This window comes from Pterocles gutturalis, unplaced genomic scaffold (assembly GCF_000699245.1).
Source record: "Pterocles gutturalis isolate BGI_N339 unplaced genomic scaffold, ASM69924v1 scaffold6870, whole genome shotgun sequence".
Classification (NCBI taxonomy): Eukaryota; Metazoa; Chordata; class Aves; order Pterocliformes; family Pteroclidae; genus Pterocles; species Pterocles gutturalis.
Window position 1 is genome coordinate 102607 of NW_010145890.1, and position 23789 is coordinate 126395.

Sequence of the window (23789 nt, forward strand, 5' to 3'; positions counted from 1 at the left end):
CATTTGTTTTATTGAGAAGAAGAAAAGGAAGAATCCATTCATAGCTTTTGTCAAATCATGCAATACACTAACAGCCCTGATTCTCTCCTCCCTGAATTTATTCTCCAATTACATTTGTGGGGTTTTTCATTAAGCAGGGGCAGGGATAGAATCACCATCTTGCTTACAGCCCTGCAGGAGACTGAGGTAAAAAAAATCTCAAAGAGATACACACTATTACAAATGCAAACAGCCATCAAATTGTCCAGTTTATTGATGGGAATTCAAAATTGATACAAAACATGCACTCTTTGCATGTTGTATTTTACCCTTAAAATGTTTCTGACAGTGTCAAGTAGATTCAGAGTTAATATACTTCGGCTTTCAGCACATACCTTTCACAAAGGTATTACACAAAAGCCACCAACTTACATAACACATGGTCCCAAAATTGCTTTCAGACAATTTTGTTTATCAAAAGTCTCAGATCACCTGCTGATCTGATGAAATAAAGGCTTAAAAATGTTTTAAGCCATTAATAAGTATTCTATGGCAGAGTCAAGAAAGTTTACAATTTCCATTATAATCTTGGGCATAAAAAGGCAACAGTTCTAAAAAAGCAGCCCTCCAGAATATATGGAATGTGGCAATGGGTATGATGCCAATTTATAATAATCAAGTTAAGTAAAACAGATTTTTAAAGCTATGAATGATGTGAGCAGTATCACAGCAAAATATTTAATGAATACCACAGAACCAATCAAGTTTTGAAGTTGAGCAGATGTTGTTTCAATCAACAGTGATTTGTAATGTCAAATATACCAAAACGTTTTCTAAAATAAATTCCTAATGCAGAAAAATGGATTTAAAGTTTGCTCCTAGCTAATAGTATCTTTTACTTAAATTGGACCCTAAACTGATCAGACAATACATAGCCCACACTTTCAGACATTTATAATAAAAAAGCTTTTATTTTCAATTGAAACAAATGCACCATCCTGCACTTGAAGGCTATAATGAGCCATAAACATATTCCAAGGTGTATCAATGGCAACAGATTTGTATCACCTCCACTGAGAAGTTACATAATGCACTCTTAATTGGTAAAGAAAAATTAAACTCAGCCTTCTCAAAGCTTCTGTACTTGTTTCTTGGTTATTGTACAGTTCCACAGTCAGACCAAGAGTTTGCAGTGTGTGCAGATATTGTAGTCAATCGGTAGTATTGTTTAATCATCATCTTCCTCCTCTTCCTCTTCTTCCTCAAAACTGTCTTCAAAGCCCTCACTGTCTTCCTGGTCCTCATCGCCTTCTATTGCTGTATCCCATTGTGGATGATTTTCTGGCACTGGTTTTGCTTCATGAACTTCCAGCTGTAATTGGATACAGAAAGAGAAAGGAAAGAGGAGAAAAAAAGGCTACAGACAATACACACCAATTTGTGAAAACAAAAAAGAAAACCCAAACCAAATGACACACCACAAAACTGACAGTTAAAAAAAATAAATAAAAAAACCCAAAACCAACAACTGCTTCCAGAAATAAGGCATGCCAACATTTTCTCATTAACTGGATTTATCTACGACTAAGGGCAGGGAAATGGCATGGCAGACCTCAAGGTATACAGCCAGAGCTATGTACCATACTGCAGAAATTGAATAAATGTATTAAAATATGCAGGCACTGGAAAGCATCACAAACTTTAGTCTCATTTAATCTGTCATAAAATCACCACTTCTAGCATCAAGCAGAAACCACTTCGAAGTCCCTCCTTGTCACTGTTTTAAAATTAGGGCAGCTTGAATTCTTAAAGACAACAGGACTTTTGGGGTTTTAATAGCCATATGAGGTAGCTTTCAATATAATACAAATATATAACACAATTAAACATCACCTTCAATGGTTTAATCTGGTCCAATCCCATATATGAATCTGATCTTAAATAAACTGTGTACTGATAGTTTCCAGGCTTGCCTGGTGCTGGGAACTTCAGTTCCACCTGCAAAACAGAATTCATGCTGTAAGTTCTTAGTGCTTTGAAGTGACACATTAGAGTACTCTAATGAGCAATAAATGCTACTACAGAATAACAGGTGACACTTCTTTGAAAATCTCTACATAATACAATACCCACAGAAAAGAGACAATAGCCAAGCACACACAATACCTTCCATGAAAGTTGAATAATTATCAAGTCCCATTTTTTTCTGAATTAGACTAAGTAACTCTATATTACCTACACAAATTCACCCTGCTGTATGCTTCCTAAATGTCAAAAACTCAAACAGGCTAAAATATTTAGTCTGATGGAAGTATTATTTTAACTCTCCTATTATTTGAAATTGAATATTAAAACTAGCTTGAAAGAACAAAATACATCAAATCCCATTTTTCAGAAAAGCAAAGAACACAAAGGTTACAGTCTCAGAAAGGTTCATATGAGTCGAGACTAATTAATTTGTCATAGCCTCTGCTTTACAGAAAAAGAACACTTAGTATTTCTCACACACTTGAATCACTTTCTTTAAGAATGATCATTGTGTACGAATACTGGTTTTTCTCTGCTTTTCATAACAGGGGAAAAAAAAAAAACATTCTCCAAGGAAATTTGAAAGCTGTTTTACATTATTTTTTCTTTCTCCATTATCAATTTTACAGTTAAAAGGCTCTTCTCTGCTTTTATCAGGAAAGTAAAATGTTTTCCATCTTAAGAGCTAAGTATGAAAAAATTAAAATCTAAATGTTTTTTGATACCGTAAGATACTTCAGTAGTTTTGTGATACCCCAAAAGAAAATTCTTCAAGTATTTTACCTCTTCTTTATCTTTTAGTGTACAAACATGATATGGCATACATATTAGCATCTGCTCCTTCCGATCCGCAATATATAGCCACCACCATTCTTGTTTTTCCTTTCATAAAGAAAAAAAAACCAAGATTATTGAAGTAATATAAAATGATGCCCCTACAATTTGCAACAGGTTATTATGATTCACTGGTCCTTATAAAACAGATAGAAAGGAGGTGGTTTGTGTTTGGTCAGGTTTTTTTAAACTCTTGGATGTGCATTAATAAAATATATGGAATATACTGCACACTGAAAGCAAACAGGTTCTCACAAGCATCTGTTGGTCTCTGAAGGCTTCATTCTATATATTCAGCCTAAGCTAGCACGTGAGACATGGAACAATTCTGAAGAATTGTGTCCAATGTGGATTAACAACCAACTTCATGCTATATAATACTACCTTAGGTCCTCCAACATATCTTATCCTCCAGCCTGGATAAGAATGTCAGGATATAAAGCAAGGCATGCCAAAAGACAGAGCAAGTACTCTTCCTAGTAAACAATCTTTCTCAGGAAAGTATGTTTCGCCTCACTTCTCTAACTGTCCAGAAAGTGGGACTCTCCTGAGAGTTAGAATTTGGACACACTGAGACTTCACTTCAGGGAATCATGAACCACAGGCAATATCAGTATTTGTAAAGAATACCCAGCTGCTGCCCATCACACACAGCTTCAGAAATACCTACAGGTCTCAAAGGTCTTGCCACTGAAGGCACTAAATGAAATGAAACTGAGTGCAGTTCGGCATAAGAGACAGCAACACTGTACAAAAATAATAGTTTATCCCTTAATTGGAGTCAGATTTTTAAGACTGTGATGCAGTTCAACAGCACAGACACATCCATTCTCAAGTGGGAAAGGCTATAGCTCTTCAACATCAACTGCTCTTCATTCAACCACTATTCCTTTTTGGCTAAGCCTCTGGCACACATTTCAGGCAAAAATTCACTTTGTTTTAACCTTCCTAGTGTAAAGAAGTTAGTTTAATCCTGCAAAGCAAGTTTCCATTCCCTCACGTCCTTAAGTCTTTTCTCAAAAAAAGTGAGTGGGGGAAGGGAGACTTCTTCATATTTATGAAGTATTTTAGTAAATATGTAATAGTCCTAACAGTGTAATCTTACCCTTCGGGAAAAAAAAAAAAAAAAAAAGGAAAAAATCCACCTTTTAGACACCCCAATTGTTAGATTGCTGAGCTGTGTTCCAAAACAATTTTTACCCACCCCAATGGTCTGGTAACTGATCACATTTATAACAGACTGGAGCCCTAGAGAGTGCATCTTACAACAGTTACAAGTCAAGCTCCAAACGAGGAGGTTAATTTTATGTATTTACACTAACAACAATCAGGTAGTTGCTTCAGTGCCACATGGAAGTGGTTGTTTTGTTCAGTTTCATTTTTAATCTAACAGCTTTAGAAGGACTGAATGAAAGGATACAGTGGACATCACCACCACTGAGTCCGTTTCAAATTCCACAGGTGGTAAGCAAATGCTGTTAATATGTAGAGTTTGAAGAATTTTTGTCTCTATTGAAAGAATCAAAATTCAGTAGTTTTGGTGTTGTGTTTTTTTTTTTTTTAACACTTCAGAAGCCAGTGCTTGGTGATCTAAAATTTAAACACCACAGCTTGAAAAATTAAAAAAGCTAAATTAACTCCTTTTCTCTTTTGAAGCAACTAATTGTTATGTTATTACTAACTGTCACTATCTCACTGAAATATTCAACTAGCAAACTACAGATTTACAAAAGCAAGACACTCAAACCAGCAACCAAAACCTCCTGATTAGAGCTCTTGAGTCCCAGAGCAGAGGAGTATAAAATGAACTCAATCTGTTAATGACCATTTTACGCTGTATCAAAGTAAAAGCAACTGCATCCCAGTGAAGCAACAGCATTCCTTCATGTATTTAGAAAAAACAGGCACTGAGAACAGGACAAAAAACCTATTCATGTACAACTTAAGACCAGAATTTGTAGAACTGTAAGTCCTTTTTACAACTATTCCAAGTCATTTTCTTTATGAAAAACCGTCCCATGTGATTACAAGGCATAAGTTATTTTATCTGTAAGTTTCAACACTAAATATATTGTCAATCTGCTTGACAGCTGTCGCAAAGAATCTTATGCAGTCAAAGTGTTTATTTCTTAGCCAAGGTGCCTCTAGGAATAGAAGGATAAACAGTATAAGTAGTACAGATGAACAAGAACTACAGAAGCTAGATCCATTACAGAAATTACTACTTGCCATTTTGGGCCAATAAGTACTCTGACCATAGATAAAAGGATCTCCATTTGTATCAGTATGTTATTTTTGATGTTACCAAAGTACTGTGCTGACTTACTATATGTTGTGTATGTTTCCATCACTCTCAATGGCAAGGAATTTTTAAAATTTTTTTCTTTTAGAACAAAGCAAAATTGCCAACTGGATTTTCACGAAAAATAGCAACCAAAGGGGGAAAGAAATACCAGAACAAATTACATTCATTGATCTAATGCTCAAAGGAACCTATAGACTCTTTGGAATTAAAGCTCCTGACCCCAAAGTGCCACAGCTTTTTTATAGAAAGGACAACCATGCAGGAGTGTCATTTTCCTCTCTCTTATTGGGTGGAATTTAAAGTTTATGCCTGTGAGAATCTGGCAAGCTAACAGGCAAGCGGGCAAAATGCCCTTTAACAGATGGGTGCAAGGTTTGGAATGCCAGGGAACCAGTATGTTCGTGAAATTGGAACACTGGGGCCAGTTTCTACCTAGAAATGTCAAAACTACAATCTGTGCAGTTTCTGGATCCATGGATGCAGGAGAAGATAATTATTTAGGAACCTGCATAGATTAAAGATGCGTCTCTGGCAGAGTAATCAACTGCCCAAAAACTTAGGATGAAACAGCGTCAAGGCTGCCTCCTGAGAACAATTATACTAGGTTCAGATACACTCAAACACCTGTAAATTCTGGAAGTACAACGATTCACACAACTACAGCATTTCATCCTTAACTCCGCATCTCTGAACTGCAATGCAAATCAACTACCTGAACATGCTCCAACTGCAGCTACAGCATAAGTACAGCTGCATTCAACTTTCAGGAAATCAGCAAAGAGAGGTTAGAAAATTTACAACTGCAGTACCATGAGATAATACGTGTGTATCTTTCAAGTTCAAGCATTCAGTTTAGCCCTGCATTTCTTTTTTAGCCTAGTACTGTATTTAGGTTTTATCATAAAACCCGTCCACAGCTTGGTTACACACAGCTGAAGCTTAAGCCGCTTTGTACAAAGTAAGTGTAAGCAACGTCTCCAACAGAACCCTCAGTGCAGTAAAAAATACAAATACTTGGCACCTCTGCGGCACTGGACATAGCACATACTCACTGTCCGAGCTTAGACTGATGACCAAAGCCAGCTGCCTTCACAGCAAGGAGGTATTAAGACTCTGCTGCATATTTGACATGATCTAAGGCAGCCAGAAGAACAGAATGCCAGTACACCTTTTTCTGTTATGCTGGAAGCTGTATCAAGAGATGAGAGGGTACCTAACAGTGTCAGGAAAATGCAGCATTAAGATCAGCCAGTACAAAACTAGATATTGTGAGGCCACACAATTCTCAGCTAAGGCCTTCAGGAAAACAATTCGTTTAGTTTATTTGTATATCTTGTCTGGCTCCTTAGCAACAGGTCTTGCTACCCACACTTTGCTTCCTACTGATGGCCAAACTCAGTACAAATAGCAGGAACAGTATGATCACAAGCATGGGTACAAGGCAGTATGTTTTGCACATTCAACAAGTTGTACAGGGTATAGATATAAAAAAAGAGGGAGCAGACATACACAGTGTCTTCCTTTTTTCTCATGTTTTCCTGTTCTTCCCCATCTCAGTTGTCTCCTTTAAACCACAAGAGGCAGCATAAGCCTTACATCCTGACTCCCTGTTTTTTGGGATAGCACAACGAGAGAAGAGATCCTAGGCTAGTTCCCTCCTCAGACAGCAGGGGAGCAAAGGAAACCGTCTGAACCACTGGTGTGGAAAAAGTGTGGCCAAACGCTCCTTCCTCCTGGTTCCAATGTGGTCACCTCCCAAAGACCTAACTTATTTGTTCAGAAGATAAAACCCACGCTTTGAAAAATCCCATTTTTAAGGCTTCTGCTGTAGTGGGTTATCAGACATCTATTATGTGGTTAATTGTTTGTGTAAGTAACAACTGATTTATAGGAATATACTTTCACCACCAAAGGCTGCTGTAGAGACACCTCAGCCTATCTGCTATACCGAGTCACCACTCACAAACACATTCCTTTCTCTGATACCCATCCACACCTGATCTTGTATTTTTGAGCTCTATAGGAAAGATTGTTCCATTATTGGCTTCCACCACTTCCAGACCACACTGTAGTAGAAAGAGACAGCTTTGACCACCCTCTCCATCTGCCACAGCTGCACACTGTGTTGCCAGCACGCTGTTGCGTTGAGACCTGAAGTCAAGCAGCAAGCTAAAACAATCTGCTGATCCAAATGACCCCCTGAATTCTCCTGTCATTACTGTTAACTCGGAAGGAGTCACGACTTCCCCTGCTCGCGTGCACTTGCCACTGCTGTGCTTTCACGTTCCATAGCAAGCAATAAAAACCCAAAAAACACAAACAAAAAACCCCCCACACTTTAGCACTATTGCCATCAGAAAGGAACCTTAAATTCTATACAAATTTGCAAGTCTCTGGGAACTGGATACAAAGAATAATACATTAAAAGTTTCCAGGAAAGTATCTGGAGGAGTTTAAAAGGATTATATAAATTAAGACTTTTTTGAAATTAACATTATCTATTTAAACAAGTATTATTTTTTTAAAAGCCCAGTATTTGCTGTAAAAATATAAAAATATTAATTAGTATTATATAAATTCACGTGTTTCACAACTGTAATGTTTTTCATTACTGACCTCAGGAAAAAAAAGACTGTAAACAGGATGTGTTATCTTCGACTTTGTTTCAAGAAGGGCTCGTTCCTTTCTCTGTATACTTTGCTGCAATTCTTGCCACTCCTGTCAAAGACAAAGTTTAAAGAGTTACTGTGCTCTGGCCACCTTTTGTATTAAAAAGAAAGAAATTGTAGCCCATGGAAATGATACACACAACAAGTTCTTGTGCTACACTACACATTGTAAGAGGGAAAGGCACACAGAGATTGTTACACAGTATGCTTAAAAGCAAAGAAATCAAGCAACAATAAAACTAAAAAGATGATTAATGTAAATATTTTTTAAAAAATCCAAAACAGATCTGTGGGGCTTGCAGGCAGGCATTCTTCAAAACTCACTTCTGCAGCACTGCCTATAAGCACTCACTACTTGAGCTGTAAGAGTCCTGATTACAAGCTTGATGATTCTTTTCCCTTCAGAAGATAATTCTCACCCTGTACAGGACTTCCATCTGTCACACTCTCTACAGTCTTCTACTGGAAGACCTGTGGTGCAGAAATCATCTACTACCACAATGTCTCATTCTCAATTACAATTACAGTTTCGAACTACTAACTTAATGATTAACAGTAACTAGAGTTTACTAAGCACACGCAGAAGTTCATTCAACTACTGCATGCTTATAATATGCATTATGCAGGATGCAACAGCCACTGCATTTCAAGAACAAAGTTCAAAGGAAGGACTTCATCTCACAAAATCTGCAGCAGCTAGTAATGAATTTAACCTGAAAGAAACATTACAATTTTTCTGTGAAGTTAAGCTATTTTTCTCATGTCATTTTTAAGTTTTCTGTCTATGCTGCAAAGACCCTTCACCGCTTTCTCTGAAACAGACTTGCAATGACAAAGCTCTTATACCAGGATGAGGTCTGAAAACCTCTGGAGAACTGGTATTACTCCTTCATCCTAGTGTTGCCTAGCCTGAGGGGATGCTAGAGGATTAAAATGCATTTTCTCTCAACCCCAGAGGCAACATTACCCTTCAAGAAAAAGTAAGGCTTACAGCTTCATCATCTTTGTTTTGTTTCTCATCTTGTTCTCTGTCAGAGTCTCTGTCACTTCCATCATCTTTTTCACTTTGAGAGTCCCTGTTTGTTTCTTCTTCTTCAGATTCACTTCCTTTATCAGAGATTTCCTCCTCTTCTTCCTTTGCAACCACTTCCTAATGGGAAAGAAAAAAAAAAAAAAGAACCAAAAGCCTCTAACTTAGTTTATCTCCATTATTGTAGTACGCAGCATTCACAGCACCTTTCAAGGTCACAGCCCTTATTTCCTATTTTGATCTACACTCTTCTTGTGTCACAGAGTATGTCTCCAGTGAAGATTAATCTTTTCACCTCATGTGCTAAGAGGAGGAGGGAAGCAATTTTCCTTCTCCATATGGCACCCACAACACAAATAGGAGAAAACAGTATTTGATTCTGGGGTTGCATTTCAAAAAGTCGTAAGAAAATTAGAGAGAATAAAAGAACCTACAACATAGCCCATGAGATGGAGAAAACACCGTGCAGTGGGAGCATAAAAGTACTAAAGCTACTTAGTTTACCATAAGAAAGTCTCATTTCAGTTTTTTTCCTTTGAAGGAAAAGTAGGAGGTACAGAACAATTCACCTCCCAGAAGGCAGCATAACAACAACTAATAAGAAGAGACTATGAAGCCAGGCTTCTAAAGTAGTTGGGCACAACTCTCAGCGGGCTACTGGAAACATTACATGTAAAATAATTGGGGAACCACCACAGTAATTTTAAAATGTGAAGAAGAAAATTGCTATTTTAGGAGATATGCTTTACAAAAGCATAGAATGAAATGTAACAGACATACAAAAACCCCATCAGATTAGGAGGGATAAACTGAACAAAATACTAAAATATCACTGAATCTATGAGCTACCCCATTAGCTTGTTTTTGCTTCTGCTGTTTCGGCGGCTGCAATGAAGGTGGGACAGGTTTCTTTTTCAATGGCTTCTTTTTCTTTGATTTTGAAGCTTTCTTGGTTCCTTTATTCTTTTGCTGCCATCCTTTGCTCTTAACTTTGTTGACATCTCCTTGCTGTAGGAAAGCAGTATTTAAAAGTATTTATTCTGTTCATTAAATTTCAGATAAACACTCTACTTACTTAAGGATTTTAAGCTAAGAACCAAAGTTAGAAAGCATAGCTCAAGAGACACTTAGTAGACATTTCGGGGGGAGGGGGGGGGGCAGGAAATGCTTGAGAAATGCACAATCAGCAATTCCAGATCTGAAAGTTAGTTCTCTTTAGCTAGCGAGAGGAACATTCATTCTTCACTTACCCCATCTTCTGTGGGTTGCTCTTCCGCTGCACATATAGACTGTTCCTTTTCAAACACTTCCTGGTTAGAGAAAGATGTTAAAACTATTAATGCCTCTCCGTACCAAAAAAGCAAATCATTACTTTATATTTGAACTTAAACTAAATCACCTTAACCAGGTCTGAAGGTTTTATTCATTATGGCAAATTCTTTTATCAGTGACAAACACAACAGAGGATTAACAGATCAAAATTAAACACTATTTTGAACATTTGGTCTAGGATTTTTCCATCACTAGCATTATAGAGGAATTTAGTAACAACACGTCATCTTGTTCCAAAGAATCTACTTGTTTTACAAAAAATAGATATCCTGTATCACAAAAGCAAGCAGTAGTAAAATGCAAATTTTACTCCAGTTGCCAGAGCATTAAAAACTTAAAACAGCTGCACTGCTACTCAGGGACACACGACAACAAATCAAACCAGAAATATGAAACGTTAAGACAAAACACAATGTTAGTATTATGTAGACTAGAACATCTCTATGCAAATTGAACTTTTTCATGCATTTCTTTCTTCAAAACATACTATATGCTGTTAAAAAAAAAATAATAAACCAACAGTCATAAGGAGCTCTCGTATATAAAGATGAAAAATACAAAATACCACCACAAAAAAAGCATCAAATAAAAGGCTAGCTCCAGCTTTCAGGTCATTTAAGATGTTTTCTATATGTTGTCAGACATTTTTAATTTCTAAATACTGTTCAATACGCTCACAATATTCAGTTGCCTTCATTTTTTGAGATCCAGTATAGTGATACGGTGCTTTCACTTTCTACCTACTGCATCCTCAGTTATCATTGGGATGATACATAACACATGGTACTTATATACACAGACTGCTTTCTGCTGAACTAGCTTCGATGGCTACTCTGATCCTCAATTGTAATACTCATGCTTGTGTGCCTTACCTTAGAGGTAACATAACTCAGACTTTGTTTACTTAGACAATTATCTAAACAGTACAGATGCGAAACTTGACACTGTAGGCTTTGTCTGGTAAAAGTTTGTTTCATTTCTGCGCATTAAGGTTTTTGTTCAAATAATGTAATTACCGCATTTTAAGTGAAAAAATAAGCACAAGTCAGAAGTTTAACTACTAAAGTGTAGTATTATTTTGGCTATGCCACACTGCTATCCATTCAGCAGTCCACTTTCTTCATGTGGCACTGGTGTGCCTCCTTCATATTAAGTTACGTATATTCTGCATCCTGCTGGAGTGAGTTTGTTTCACAGAAGTGTCTAAAACACCCAAGAGATCTGTAACATTATGAGCCCACATAAAGTGAAATCAAACACTGTCCTAAGGACTTGAGCGAATACTTTATTCTAGTTCAAGAACTAAGTTTCCAAATGTCTCTTTTCCTGTTATTTACAAACCTCAGGGCAGTATCACTTGCCATGTTCTTTTACTGTTCCCTAGACAACTGCAACAGGTCAGACCAAAGTTTGGTTTGATTCCAGGAAAACTTTCTCATTCAGAAACAAAAACACAAGGGCAATTAAGAGCAGAAGTTCCCAATTTCAAACCTTAATTTTACAGTTATATTTACAAAACACTATGTTAGCTTGCAAAGAAGAAATGCCTGCTTATTAGGATATACTTGCGGTTACCCTGGAAGGATAAGTACTCTTAATACTTACAGCCATGGTCTGTCTTGTTAGTGTGACCAGAACAGTGACAAGAGAACCTACTGTAATATTGTTGCTGTCTTCATCATCCAAAACTAGTGGAAAAAGAAAAGCAACATATCTATTAAATTTCTTTAAAGCCTTTTTTTTTCTCCATTAAACACTGTTTCTGCCTTGTCTAAACATAGGCATACAAATTCCAGAAATTTTACCAAAAAAATAATTTCAAAATATTATTAAATAAAGTCTCTTACAACCTCAAATGTACTATCAGGTTGAAGGCTGGTAATTCAGCTAACTATAAACCAGCAACATTGAGTTTGAAGTTTTAATTGCATGAAAGCTAGAAAATTCAAAGTTATAGCTGCTGTGGGAACAATAACTCTGTAATATTGTGCATTATATATAAAAGCATAAAACTTCAGAAACATGAAATACCACACATGACCAAAGGGACCTTGTTATATTTGTTCTGGGAATCATAACTTTGATTTTCCTGGCTTTCATATGATTAACAACTCAATTTCAATGCCACATTAACAATCATGCATTTAATTCTTTTTTTTAAGTAGAAGGCAAAGGAAAATAAAAGAACAGCAATGATTTTTTTAACTAAAACATCAAACATAAAACCCACAGGAAAGCCACTGAGGAGTTTATATCTCCAGTCTATGAACCGGGGAACATTCCAGGTTGGGGAATAGAGCTATATCCCAGTGTAGATATTTTATTTATCATTCTCCCCATCCCCTGAGAAAGCAGTTTTACTATTCATTAGTTTTACAAATATATTTTATATAATGCTAACATGGAGCTAACAGAAAAACATATGCATTGTTTAATTCTCCATACCACACCTGAGTACAGCTGTGTGACAAATGAAGACTACAGGCAGAAAAGGGTTGCTTGCCAAAATATGGTAAGGTGCTCCAAGACTGAATTTTAAGCAGATTAACAGGACTGTGTACAATCCTGTGCTACAATAAGACTTTCGTATGTTTGTTTTTAAAAACACACATAAAAAACATTTAGAAATACCAAGATTAACAGACATTTCCTGCCTTGATAGGTATTTCCATTAACATTTGTTTCTGTCGGAACTACCCATAAGCCAAATCACAAATTAGGCTACCCAAATGAAACGTATCACATTTTCAGTTTGATGACTGCAATTACAATAACAGTATAAATTAAAAATAAGTATTAGAACAACCTTTCAAATATCTCACATTCACTAATACTGCCTAACAGGAACTGCTTAATAATATATCTGATCTGCAGAGAGGAAGAAATGTTCATTGAAGCAGTGCACACACAAGATAGCTAAGCCTAGTATGGACAAATTCTGCCAAACACAAAAACTATACAAGGATTATCATAAAGGAACCTATGAATATTTAGTCATCAGGGTCTCCAACTCAAAATCCCAAAAAGAACTCTCCATGCTGCAGTAAACTGAGAATAAATTCTGGAATAAGCACAACTTTTTAAGATAGCCAATAAAAGTGGTATTTCAACCAGAATTCCACACTGGTCATGAAAAATTAAATCTAAAAATGAAATATCAGATAGATTCCTGTAGGAGAAACTATTGCTGGCTTGAGAATCTGTGAAATGTTTCAATGTACTTTGTCTCCTCAGACTACAAATCTCATGTACAAGAGGCCGCCACTCAAAAAAGTATGTCATTTCCAGTCCACATACGTAACAGTGAGTTGTGTTTCAGCATCCTCCAAAATCTTATTGCCAACAGACCATCAAAACATCAGAGGAGAGACATACACAGAACGAAAGGACCTCCCACTCACCCTGTGGTTTTATATCCATAGTCACATATGGAAAGCTGCCAAGGACAGCCATAACTTCATCATATTTCTTATCTTCTAAGAAGTGCAGTAAATTGCGACGATCAGAACCTTTCAAACTCACCAAATCCTGAATACTTTTAATTTTATACTGAATTAAAAAAAAAAAAAAAAAGGCAAGGAAGTCACATGGTAGCAGAGAACAGTCCACAAATAAACTCTTGATAATACATCGCTTGCATCCCCACTTTACTAACACATACCCACTATTTGATTTGTTCTTATAAAAAATACATAAGGAAACCAGCAAGTGTATGTTCTCAGAAACAATAAAACAAAGAGGTTGCATTCAGACCTACTAAATAGCACTGCTTTGAGCATCAGTGTGTTCCTGAGAATGTCACCTCTTAGAAACTGAATATATTTCTTACAGAACTATTATTTCAGTCAGCTTTTTCACAAAGCTGAGTCAGAAATCTTACTAATCGGGTTCTTTATTTAGATAGAGTACTCCAGTGCTTTGATATTTATACTAGCAGGAACAATTAAGTACAAGTTACTTTTTTTCCCCCCTATATTGAACTGCAAACAAATCTAAACCCACTCTTTTAAGATTTGCAAAGCAGAGCGAAAAGGATAAAACAAACACAGATTTGTCTGAACACTTGATTACCACACCACTATAAAAGTACATATTTTATTAAAAACAACTTCACGCCTCCAGGTAGACTGATCATACCCCAATCTAGGGGACTGTATTTTTGAAGAGCTCAATGCATGGGAAGCCTGAATAAACAAGACTAATTGGTCTCTTCCCTCTTTCAGGGGAAGGACAGGTACGATTATGAGACAGCCAAATTCGTGATTTTTGTACTTAGTTGTACTAGGAATGCCTGGTTAGAAACAGTTATCTTCTAGTAGAAGCTGTTGACTTTTTTTATAGTCTTATTATAATGGTTAATTTGGATCAACCTTAAAAATATTCTCTTTATCTAAAGGAAGTTTTGTTTAGCTTTAACTACAGCCTAAGGTGGTGCTTAAATGCTTCTGTGTTACTGTGAAGATAAAGAATTCTTAAGTACTGCATATTTTAATTGCCTTTGAAGACACTTGGTTCATCAAATAGTCAAGTAGTCTTCTCTTTTGAGCAAAGTAAAAGAATCATTCTCCTATAGGCATCAAACATTTTTCTTCATCCAGCCCTAAACCACAGGGAGCATACAAAGAAAGTACAAGATTTTAGATGTATTTTTTCACATTTCTAGAAGATACACTACAGTCAAACAAAGAAGCAGTTTGGAACACAGAGACAGCAAAACAGAGTGAATAAACATATGTAGGTATTCAGACAAGGCTATTTCTTTTTTGACCTCAAATTCTACAAATACCAACCCTTATCCAACTACAACTACATAGCAAGAGCTTTATAAAGCATCCTCTTTTATACATAAAGGATCACAAAACCTGAAATACTTCCCACAGTAATTGATAATTTTAATCCTTTTATGAACTCCTCTGTGCTATGTTCCAAATATATTTTCTACCAAACCAGATTAAGAATGATGTAAAGCCAAAGAATAAAAAAGAGTCGCAGTAGGATATTCCAGACACATTCTAGAAAAATATTGAATAGGAAATAATACTCTGTAATAAGAAAGAAACTGTTTCTTCTACTTGTGAGGTCAATGTAGACTGATCTTTTACACTTATCAGATCTCTGATCTTAATTCCCACTTCCTGAGATGGACTTTAAAGAAAAAAAAAAGCACACAGATCATCTAGGAAGTATTGTACTGAATTCCTCAAAAATAAGTATATGTTTATTCTCTTAGTTAATTCACGACCTTCCTTCCTTGCAGGCAAATAGGTAAAAGAAGTAACAGAAAGTATTTTAAGAAGTTACCAACTATCATTTGTAGTTTTATACCTTTTTGTGATTGGAGACTCGCCTTAGATTGTCCTCTTCAATGTGAGGCAGCTGCAAAAGGGGAGACTTGAACTGTTGAAGCCCCTGGACAGTCATCTGGGAAAGCTTCATGCAATTTTCCAAAGATCCCAAAGATGGAGCACGGAACTCCCTTTCTTGGGGAGAACAAAACAGACAGAATCATTTTTATTTTTTTTTCTTCTTAGACTTTTACAACATATATTTGTATTACAGACTACAGAAAACCTTGATTTCAGTCAACCAAGCAAATGAAAGAGGCATCTTAAAATGTTCAGCATAATTAACCAGGCAGCCTTTTTACTCGCACGGCAGTCACATAGCTCAGCAGACATTTTCTTCCCTCTCTTTTGGCTATCACAGCTGAATACGAAGAAAGGGAAAGACTTCCATCTAACACTGCCTCAGGGAACAACAGCACAATTTATCTATGCAATTATTACAGACAAAAATTCCACTGCTTCAGGTTAACAAAAAAAAAAGGCAGCATCAAAATGAACTTGTTTTCAATTTGTTTATGTGTGTGCATAACGTGTTTAGCTCTACTTTGTAAGCATATATTAAATACAGTTTATAATTAAGCATTAATCTTTCAGAGAACAAATATGCAGGCTAAATAGCATAGGATCCTGAAACAGAGAAATATCAGCAAAATACAAAGAAATTATGACAAAAAAGTTATCCAAAAAACAAGTGACACTCATAAAAGGAGAAAGAACTGTAAAAGTGCAAATGAAAAGGTAGACGAACACAAGGCTTAATCTGTCTTATACTAAGTGCTTTGCTACCAAAAATGGACCAGATCTTTAAGAAAAGGTTTTCAATTTAACAAGAAACTTTAATTGCAAAAATTACAAGCTGAACACACATACTCAAGATTTCACAGTAGAGATTGGCAGAGGCAGCAGCACTTCAATCCTCAAAATAAAAAACTCTCTCATTACAGTAAAGAGAGAAAAAGTGTCTTCAGGCATTTCTAAATATCACAGGTTAAGTTTCCCAGAAGAACCAAGGACTTTATAAAGTATAACAACGAAGAATAATATTTACTAGTTTTAATTATACAGTTTCTTTTCGTACCTTCCCGGCTTCGAGCCATTATTATTAGTTGGCAGATCACATTAATCATTTCTTGAAGTAGTGCAGGACTCTTCTTCAGGATAAACTGCTGATCTGCAAGACATAACTGGCTGCAATTATGCTGCACTTCTATTAGGAAAAAAGGAGGCAGGTTACATGAACTGGACATTTAACGGGGCAATCTTTATTTCTATTCATATTTGTATTATTGCAAATATCACTTTATTCTTATCAACACATCCATCTGTAATATTCCCTAACAAAACAGGAAAGTGCAAGTCCTAAGAGGGAACACAAATTTTTATACCAGACAAGCAACTTCCACACCAAGTGAAGAAATACTCATTAGATCCATCTAAAAAAGCAACAGGGTGATACACACAATTCACCAGTCTTATTAAAATAGCATGAATTCTTTATGTAATAACTGGTTTAAAAACCATATTTTTAATTTAAAATGAAACACTAGTTTTGGGAAAAACATTATTTGTAAAGTACTAACTACTTTTGAATACAGGTCTGTGGAGCTGTAAGTACAAACAGTAACAAGGAAGACAAGAGATTTTTGTTGACTTTTCTTTTGAAATAAACTGGAAAATTTGAACCAAACCATCTTCACTGGTTTGTTTTTGGTGGTTTGTTTTTTTTTCCAGTTTGCATTAAAATATAGAACATATCAAGATGCTGGTCAACCTAAGAAACCATGAGTTTCGTGGTTGAAACTTAAGAACTGTATTTAGAAATATTTTGGTTTGTTCATTTACAAGTCTGAAAACCTGCAAAACACAAACTGAAGCTCATATGTAACTGATATTTAAAGTTCTAATCTTGTCACCTTTGCTTCACACAGTGGGCTAAAAAACTCCAAAAATAACCATGCATGGAAATGTTATAGAGAGCAATATTATGGTTATCTTGGATTTCTTTACTTTGAAAAGCAAATACACTTCACGTGTTTAACTTTTTATTCTACTACAAAGAGAAAAAAAAATTATCAAAGTCAACATTTGCAGCCAAAAGTATTAAAAAGTAAGATATCAGTATTACAGGGCTGTCAAGAGAATGAATAAATGCTAAGTAAACATTTTAAAGAGACATTAAAGTTGAAAAACCAAGTACAGTGCATAGAGATTACTGAGCAGAGACCCATGCAACTCTAATGGACAAGGATTACAAGTAATGTAGAATGTAATGTGTAATACCCAATCAGGGGAGAAGCCATTACCTTCTTCAAGGACCTCAGGAACTTTCATCCTGGCAAGATGAGTCAACAGCAGAACTCTGGCTTTCAGGCTGTAAGGGCAGGTGAGAGGAGGCTCATTCTTCTTTAAATTTATGCCACCAATTTCTCTGATTAGCTAAAATAAAATAGTTAAACACAAATAGCTATTTTGTTGCTAAAGACAAATACAGAAGGAGAACAGTTTTACAAGGAAAAAAGTTACATTCACAAAAGCAAGCCTTTAAGTAACTTTTCCCTGGAAAGTTCTGTAGGGATGAACACTAGACATTTTTATTTATAAACCAGCTTCAAAAAGTCAAAAAGTGTCTTTAAATGCCTTGTTTCAATGTGGCAGTGAGGAAGTAAAAATTTGCACACAAGAAACTTGCCTTGAATAACATTGAGTAAATTTGTATTAATAGATAAATATTTTAAAGATCAGACTTCCAAGGTTTACTGGGTTCAACCGTATTGCTAAGGTGTTTATATTAAACTCTGTATGCACTAGTCACAGCACCACCTTGAGACCTTTCACCTACCTAAGATCCTGCCAACTTCCTCAGAAATAGTCTCACATTTCACAGGAAGGAGGGTTATAAGCCTGAACTGCCTGGCAGGCTGAAGATCAAGTATTTTAACTTATTTATAAATCATACCAACTTGAAAAAAGCATGGTGTTCTTTATTCAGGATGACCCCCCTATAGATCCTGACTAGACGAAGATCCACAGTTCAAACAGGTCTCTCTCAGCTGAATCTGTTGAAGACTCTGGAGGGAGAGGCTGCAAAGCTGAGTAACAGAAGCTCGTAGTTTATAAGAACCAATATATGGCCCAGAAGATTCACTTTTTAGGTCAACAGGTCACCTGAGGAGAGGTTGAGGTTCCAAAATCTCCAGCCACAAAGGGGAGTTAGGATATCAACAGCCAGCCTACACTGACCCCTCTCCAGTCTTAGAAAAAAGACCTTCTAACAAGAAGTTCCTTATAAGCCCATCCTGGCATAACACCAGACCATGACGACTAAAATTTTTATAAGAAAACTTTTACAAAAAGTATCAATACTGGGTTTATGATAAAATGGTGAAATAGAAACGGGAACAATATCATGTCCCCAAAAGCAGGATATACTAACAAGAACTACGAGCAATACCCTCCTGTACTGATGCTTCAGAGGCTTGTTCTACCATATCCTCAGAAAAAAAAACAACACAGGTGACACTGATTACTGGAGCTTTAGCTTTAGAAATGGAACAAAATCCAACACCGTAAAATGCAAGGTCATTCACTCGCACACTAGCAAGAACTGCAGCTCAAAGATGGGAGCCTGTTAGCTGGAAAAGAGAGGTATATAAGACAAGAGAAATCTAGAAAACTAGGTTGTATTAAACCACCATAGGAAACAGTTGCAGAAAACAGTATACTCAAAGTTATTCCCTGCAGAAATACAGGAACAGTAGTGCCACTGACTAAGGCATTGCTAAGACTTAGCATGGAATACTGTGGATAATTCTGAGCTGATAAAGTTAATGCAAAATTTAGAAATATATCAACTGGGAACAGTAGCCCATTCAGCACACAGCAGGACGAGGGAAATGAAGAGCCTTTTGGAAAAGGGGGGATTAAAAGACAGCAGCTCTTCTAGTTTAGTAAAATAAAGACAAAAAGAGAACAAATGGACTATTACTTCTGCCTATAAATGCATTAAGGATATGCACAGCAAGAATCATTTAGACTCATGAATAATGATGACAAAAAACACAGCTATAAATTAGTCACAAGACTCCTAACCACTAGAACAGCAAGTTCTGGAACAGCTTCTCAGTAAGATACAGTTACAGGAGGCTTGATTCCTTTTAAATAAAGAATGATTAAATGTAAAGGGCTTGCACAATGCCAGTTCTTGCAACAGCACAGGAGAAGAACTGATGATCAAGGTGATCTTTCCCAGTCACGCGCTCCCACTACTGAGAAACCTCACCCAACCACAATTCCAGCTCCTTCTCTTAAAGTCCACAAGATGATGAAGAATTTGTAAAAGAGAAAAAAACAATTAAGGTAAAGAGGTATTTCAGTCTATAATTTTTATGTTTAGGACACGAAAGTATGTTTACAACTTGAAAATTCAATTGTGTGCATGTGTTAAATCTGTGAGACTACCCCCTCTCATTTTGCAAACTCAAAACATTTTAATTGGAGCATTTTGTATACTGTGCTTTAAACTTCTTAAAACCAACGTTTTAGTTTCTGATATATAAGATTTCCTAAAACTCTGCTAGCAATAATTGTTTGCCACAGGATGCATTATGACATCTCTGTTGGAAAGCCTGCATGGAAACGAAAATAAAAGGCAGCTTAAGGGGAACAGACATTAACGGAAGAATCTTTATAATATTTACAGACATTATTAATTCAGACATCAGATAATTTTATTTCAGTATTAACATATTTAACCAGATCTGTAGTAATGATTTAAAAGACCTTTATCAGACAGCAATCACCTCCTTATATTAATATTCTAAATTTATAAGGACTGACACTTTAATTCCCTATTCAGTTTACCTCTCCTCCTAAACCCAACCCAGCAGTCTATATACTAAACTGATTCCATTTAAGCTAAGCATTATCACCAATTAATGTTAACGTTTCTTTTAAAAAAAAATAAATCAAGTCTAGTTTCTAATTCCTACTTCTGAAGACACACAATTGCATCTCACAAAATTAACACCTTGAGAACTTGAATGCTGCCAGCCGGTTGCCTGGAAGCACCATCTCCCTCTTCCCTTGAAGGGGTTCAGTTATTTATAAAACATCTCTTGATATAACTAACCTGTGGTATCTGAATGTTGTCTGCTGGTCTGCTCGTAGCATCTTTATTGTACTGAGGATCAAATTCAGATGCCCCTGCTAAAACCATGATAAGCCCTGCAAAGATAATTGGAGGCAGACAGAGAAAATGTCAGCAACATCCTATGCCACTGAGTGATTTCTTCAGAACCCTCAGCCATAAAACTCATTCACACTTCCCCCAACAACCATGAATATCCACGTTCTCTATTTTGTGGATCAGTTACTACTGCCACAGGGCAAAGGAGGCAAGAAACAATGCCTGGCACAAAACAAAAGAGATCGCTCAAGACTCCATTTTGCATGGCATCAAGTCCTGCATTTGACTCTAAATGTCTTCACAAATCCATAAAAACACAGTTAAGCTTCTGTAGGACTGGCAGATGTTACTGCACGCTACTTCTGCGTGCTCACAGAACCATTCCTCTCAGCAATTCATGTGCCTGCGGCTGCACCAAAATGTGTGTACTGGAGGGAGAGGCAGGAAGGATAAAATTTCAACACAATTTTCTGTTCAGTCAACATCGAAAATTCACAAAAAAACCCCTTCTAATTATTAGAAAAGCAGTTCAATAAATATCCCTGCAAACAAAACCCATTATTATGACGGACTGTTCTTTTCCTAATTTCCATACTCTTATCTCCTAGACCTCTCAGATTATCCATGAAGCACTTCTGTTCAGTAGAAAAGGGATGTATCAGGAGCATATGCTTCTAGCAATGTTCCAACAAATCTAAAGCTGAACAACACTGCAATTCAATGGAGTACAAGAATATATTTAGGACCCTTTTTGAGGGGGTTTTGGGGGGTTTTATTCTGCTTTTCAATTGCTCTGAGCATGCAATCTAGTAAAATCCGATCTGGAACTGATTAGTACCATGCTAATTCTTCAGGCCCATGCCAGCCTCCAAACTGATTGATCCAATTCTGCACCTGAGGATATTGTAGACCAAGATAAAGTCCAACAAATGCATCTACAGATCTCCCCAGAAAAAGGGTTTTTTTCATTTCTTTAAAAGTGAGCAGACAAGAAAATTTCTCAAAAACTATAAACAAGTAACAAAGTAACAAAAAATTTATAGGAACAAAATTTTAAGCTGAAATTTAGCTATAACATAACAAGTAAGAATAGAGTACCAATAATGTATTTCATTCCTTGGTGATACAAAAATAAAATTATGACAGCCCCTAGAAAATTCCCAAAGCCCATTTTGTTACACTAACAGAAGAAAACACACAGATATGGGCTGCGCTCCTAGCACTCATGTAGAAATGCAGGACCATAGCAGGTCAGCAGCTGTTTTCCCAACATGCAATAATCTTTTTTTTTAATAGACAGATATGGATATAGATCCATATAACTGTTTGGGAGAGGGAGTTAAGTCTTCTTACAGAGTACTCTTCACCTGCAACAAAATGTTTTTTAAAAGTTCTCAAAGAACCAGAAGTATTACTTTAACGTAACAAAGGCTTATAAAGTGGAAGTATTTTAAGATCAGCAGATCGACATTTCAGACGAACATAGCAACACTTCAAGATGCCTTTTACTTACGTTTCATGTCCATGTTCCGTGTTTTATAGACAAAATACGTATATATTTGAGTGGTCCGAATAAGAATCTGGTCGCCACTATATCGTATTGATCGGTACCACCAGGAACCCTGAGATATTTAACAAGAACAAAATTATGTTAGCTACAATAAGCACTGGAAGAGCTATGCTAGATCACCTCATCCCTTTTCACAACCCATTAATTCAGCCCAACTGATTTTACCCATGTTACAGTCAACTGAATTTCAGAAAGGAGAAGGAAGCAACAAAATCTTTGCCAACACGAATTTTAAAAGCACACCAATATATTCATCTGAGAGAATCTGATGCTAAAAATCTTTAGATTATCTCTAGGCCTAGAGAATTCCCCCCAACACACTTACACACTTTGTTTATTTTGGTGTTGTTTTATTGAATCCACTAAACAGTAAATCAACTTGATTTACCACTTTCTGTGTTTGTGGTAACTCCTTACTGCAACACAGCTTTCAAATCCAACTCAGTTTAAGCAGACCAGGGTCAAACCAAGAACAAAATAAGAGATTTCTTTCATTGCAAAAAAAAAAAAAAAAATTTAAGTCACATAATCAGAAAATATTTTTCAGAAGGGGAATTTGGATGTGGCCCCATGCTCTTGCTGCAAATTTTCAGAATTAAACCATATGCCTTCAGATTGACAGAAAAAATTCTCCAAACCTTCAGAAAGACTCCAGTAATTCCCTCATTAGCATTACACCAGTGACTTTAAATTATGGAGCTTGCTGTACAGTGATTATAGTATATCTTAAGAAAAGTGGTGTGCTGGGTTATAAACTGCAGTCTATTCATTAAACTCCCCCTTGCAAGCAAAGCTCACTAGCATGAGAAAAAACATCCAAGATACATCTCAATCTGTTGTAAAGTTTATCACAAGGGAAAAGTAACAAGCAGTAAAGTAGTAACTAATGCTTACTACTATTCATTTAACAGGCAATAGTGTACCCCTACCACAGCAAGAACTCTGCTATTTACTTAATTACTTGGGAAATGCTCTAGGACTGGCTCCCCACAAACACTTTTTTCTTTAATAAATTAGGTTTGATTCTTCCATGAATAGATGAACCCTGACACATAATAGTACACAATTTCTTTTAAAGTTTTTCTGCAGAAAAATTTAGATTATAAATCCATAGCTATCAAATTTTTGCCTAAGTACAGATACTGGAAGAAAAATACAACTACAGCTAGTCCAAATACACAAGAAAGAGGCTGCCCTAACTGCTTTTGCAGATACAGCTAATCTCACCTTATGTACAGAATATTACTTAGGTCACTGGAGGTCTAGGATGAACTCCATATCAATATTTTCCTTTTTTGTTTATCTGGATTCAAAAGGTTAAACTAGCCTCACTTTATTTAAGATGCCTATTTCAGATATAGGATGACTACACTGTAGTTAACTTCGGCTTCTTTATTGATTCATAAAAGAGAAACAGGCCCATTAAAGGCATGAATCATCTCGTATGTCTAGTTCAGAATGAAATGATAAAATAACTTGCTCCATAAAAAAAGACGCTTCCTCTTCACTGAC

At 36.2% G+C, this 23789-nt stretch overlaps 1 protein-coding gene across 1 annotated transcript in view; it reads right to left on the bottom strand.

Moving 5' to 3' along the window:
- Window positions 1–231: 231 nt before the first annotated feature.
- Window positions 232–23789, bottom strand: part of SEC63 (SEC63 homolog (S. cerevisiae)) — a gene marked incomplete at its 5' end in the record, with an annotated part of 43150 nt that continues 19592 nt past the window's right edge. The window contains 14 exons of the mRNA XM_010085534.1: window positions 232–1351; window positions 1873–1977; window positions 2791–2889; window positions 7763–7864; window positions 8807–8965; window positions 9695–9853; window positions 10096–10155; window positions 11783–11865; window positions 13579–13726; window positions 15503–15657; window positions 16601–16693; window positions 17826–17958; window positions 20651–20745; window positions 22221–22329. Coding sequence (XP_010083836.1) covers window positions 1208–1351; window positions 1873–1977; window positions 2791–2889; window positions 7763–7864; window positions 8807–8965; window positions 9695–9853; window positions 10096–10155; window positions 11783–11865; window positions 13579–13726; window positions 15503–15657; window positions 16601–16693; window positions 17826–17958; window positions 20651–20745; window positions 22221–22329 — 1644 coding nt within the window. The remainder of the gene's footprint in view (window positions 1352–1872; window positions 1978–2790; window positions 2890–7762; window positions 7865–8806; window positions 8966–9694; window positions 9854–10095; window positions 10156–11782; window positions 11866–13578; window positions 13727–15502; window positions 15658–16600; window positions 16694–17825; window positions 17959–20650; window positions 20746–22220; window positions 22330–23789) is intronic.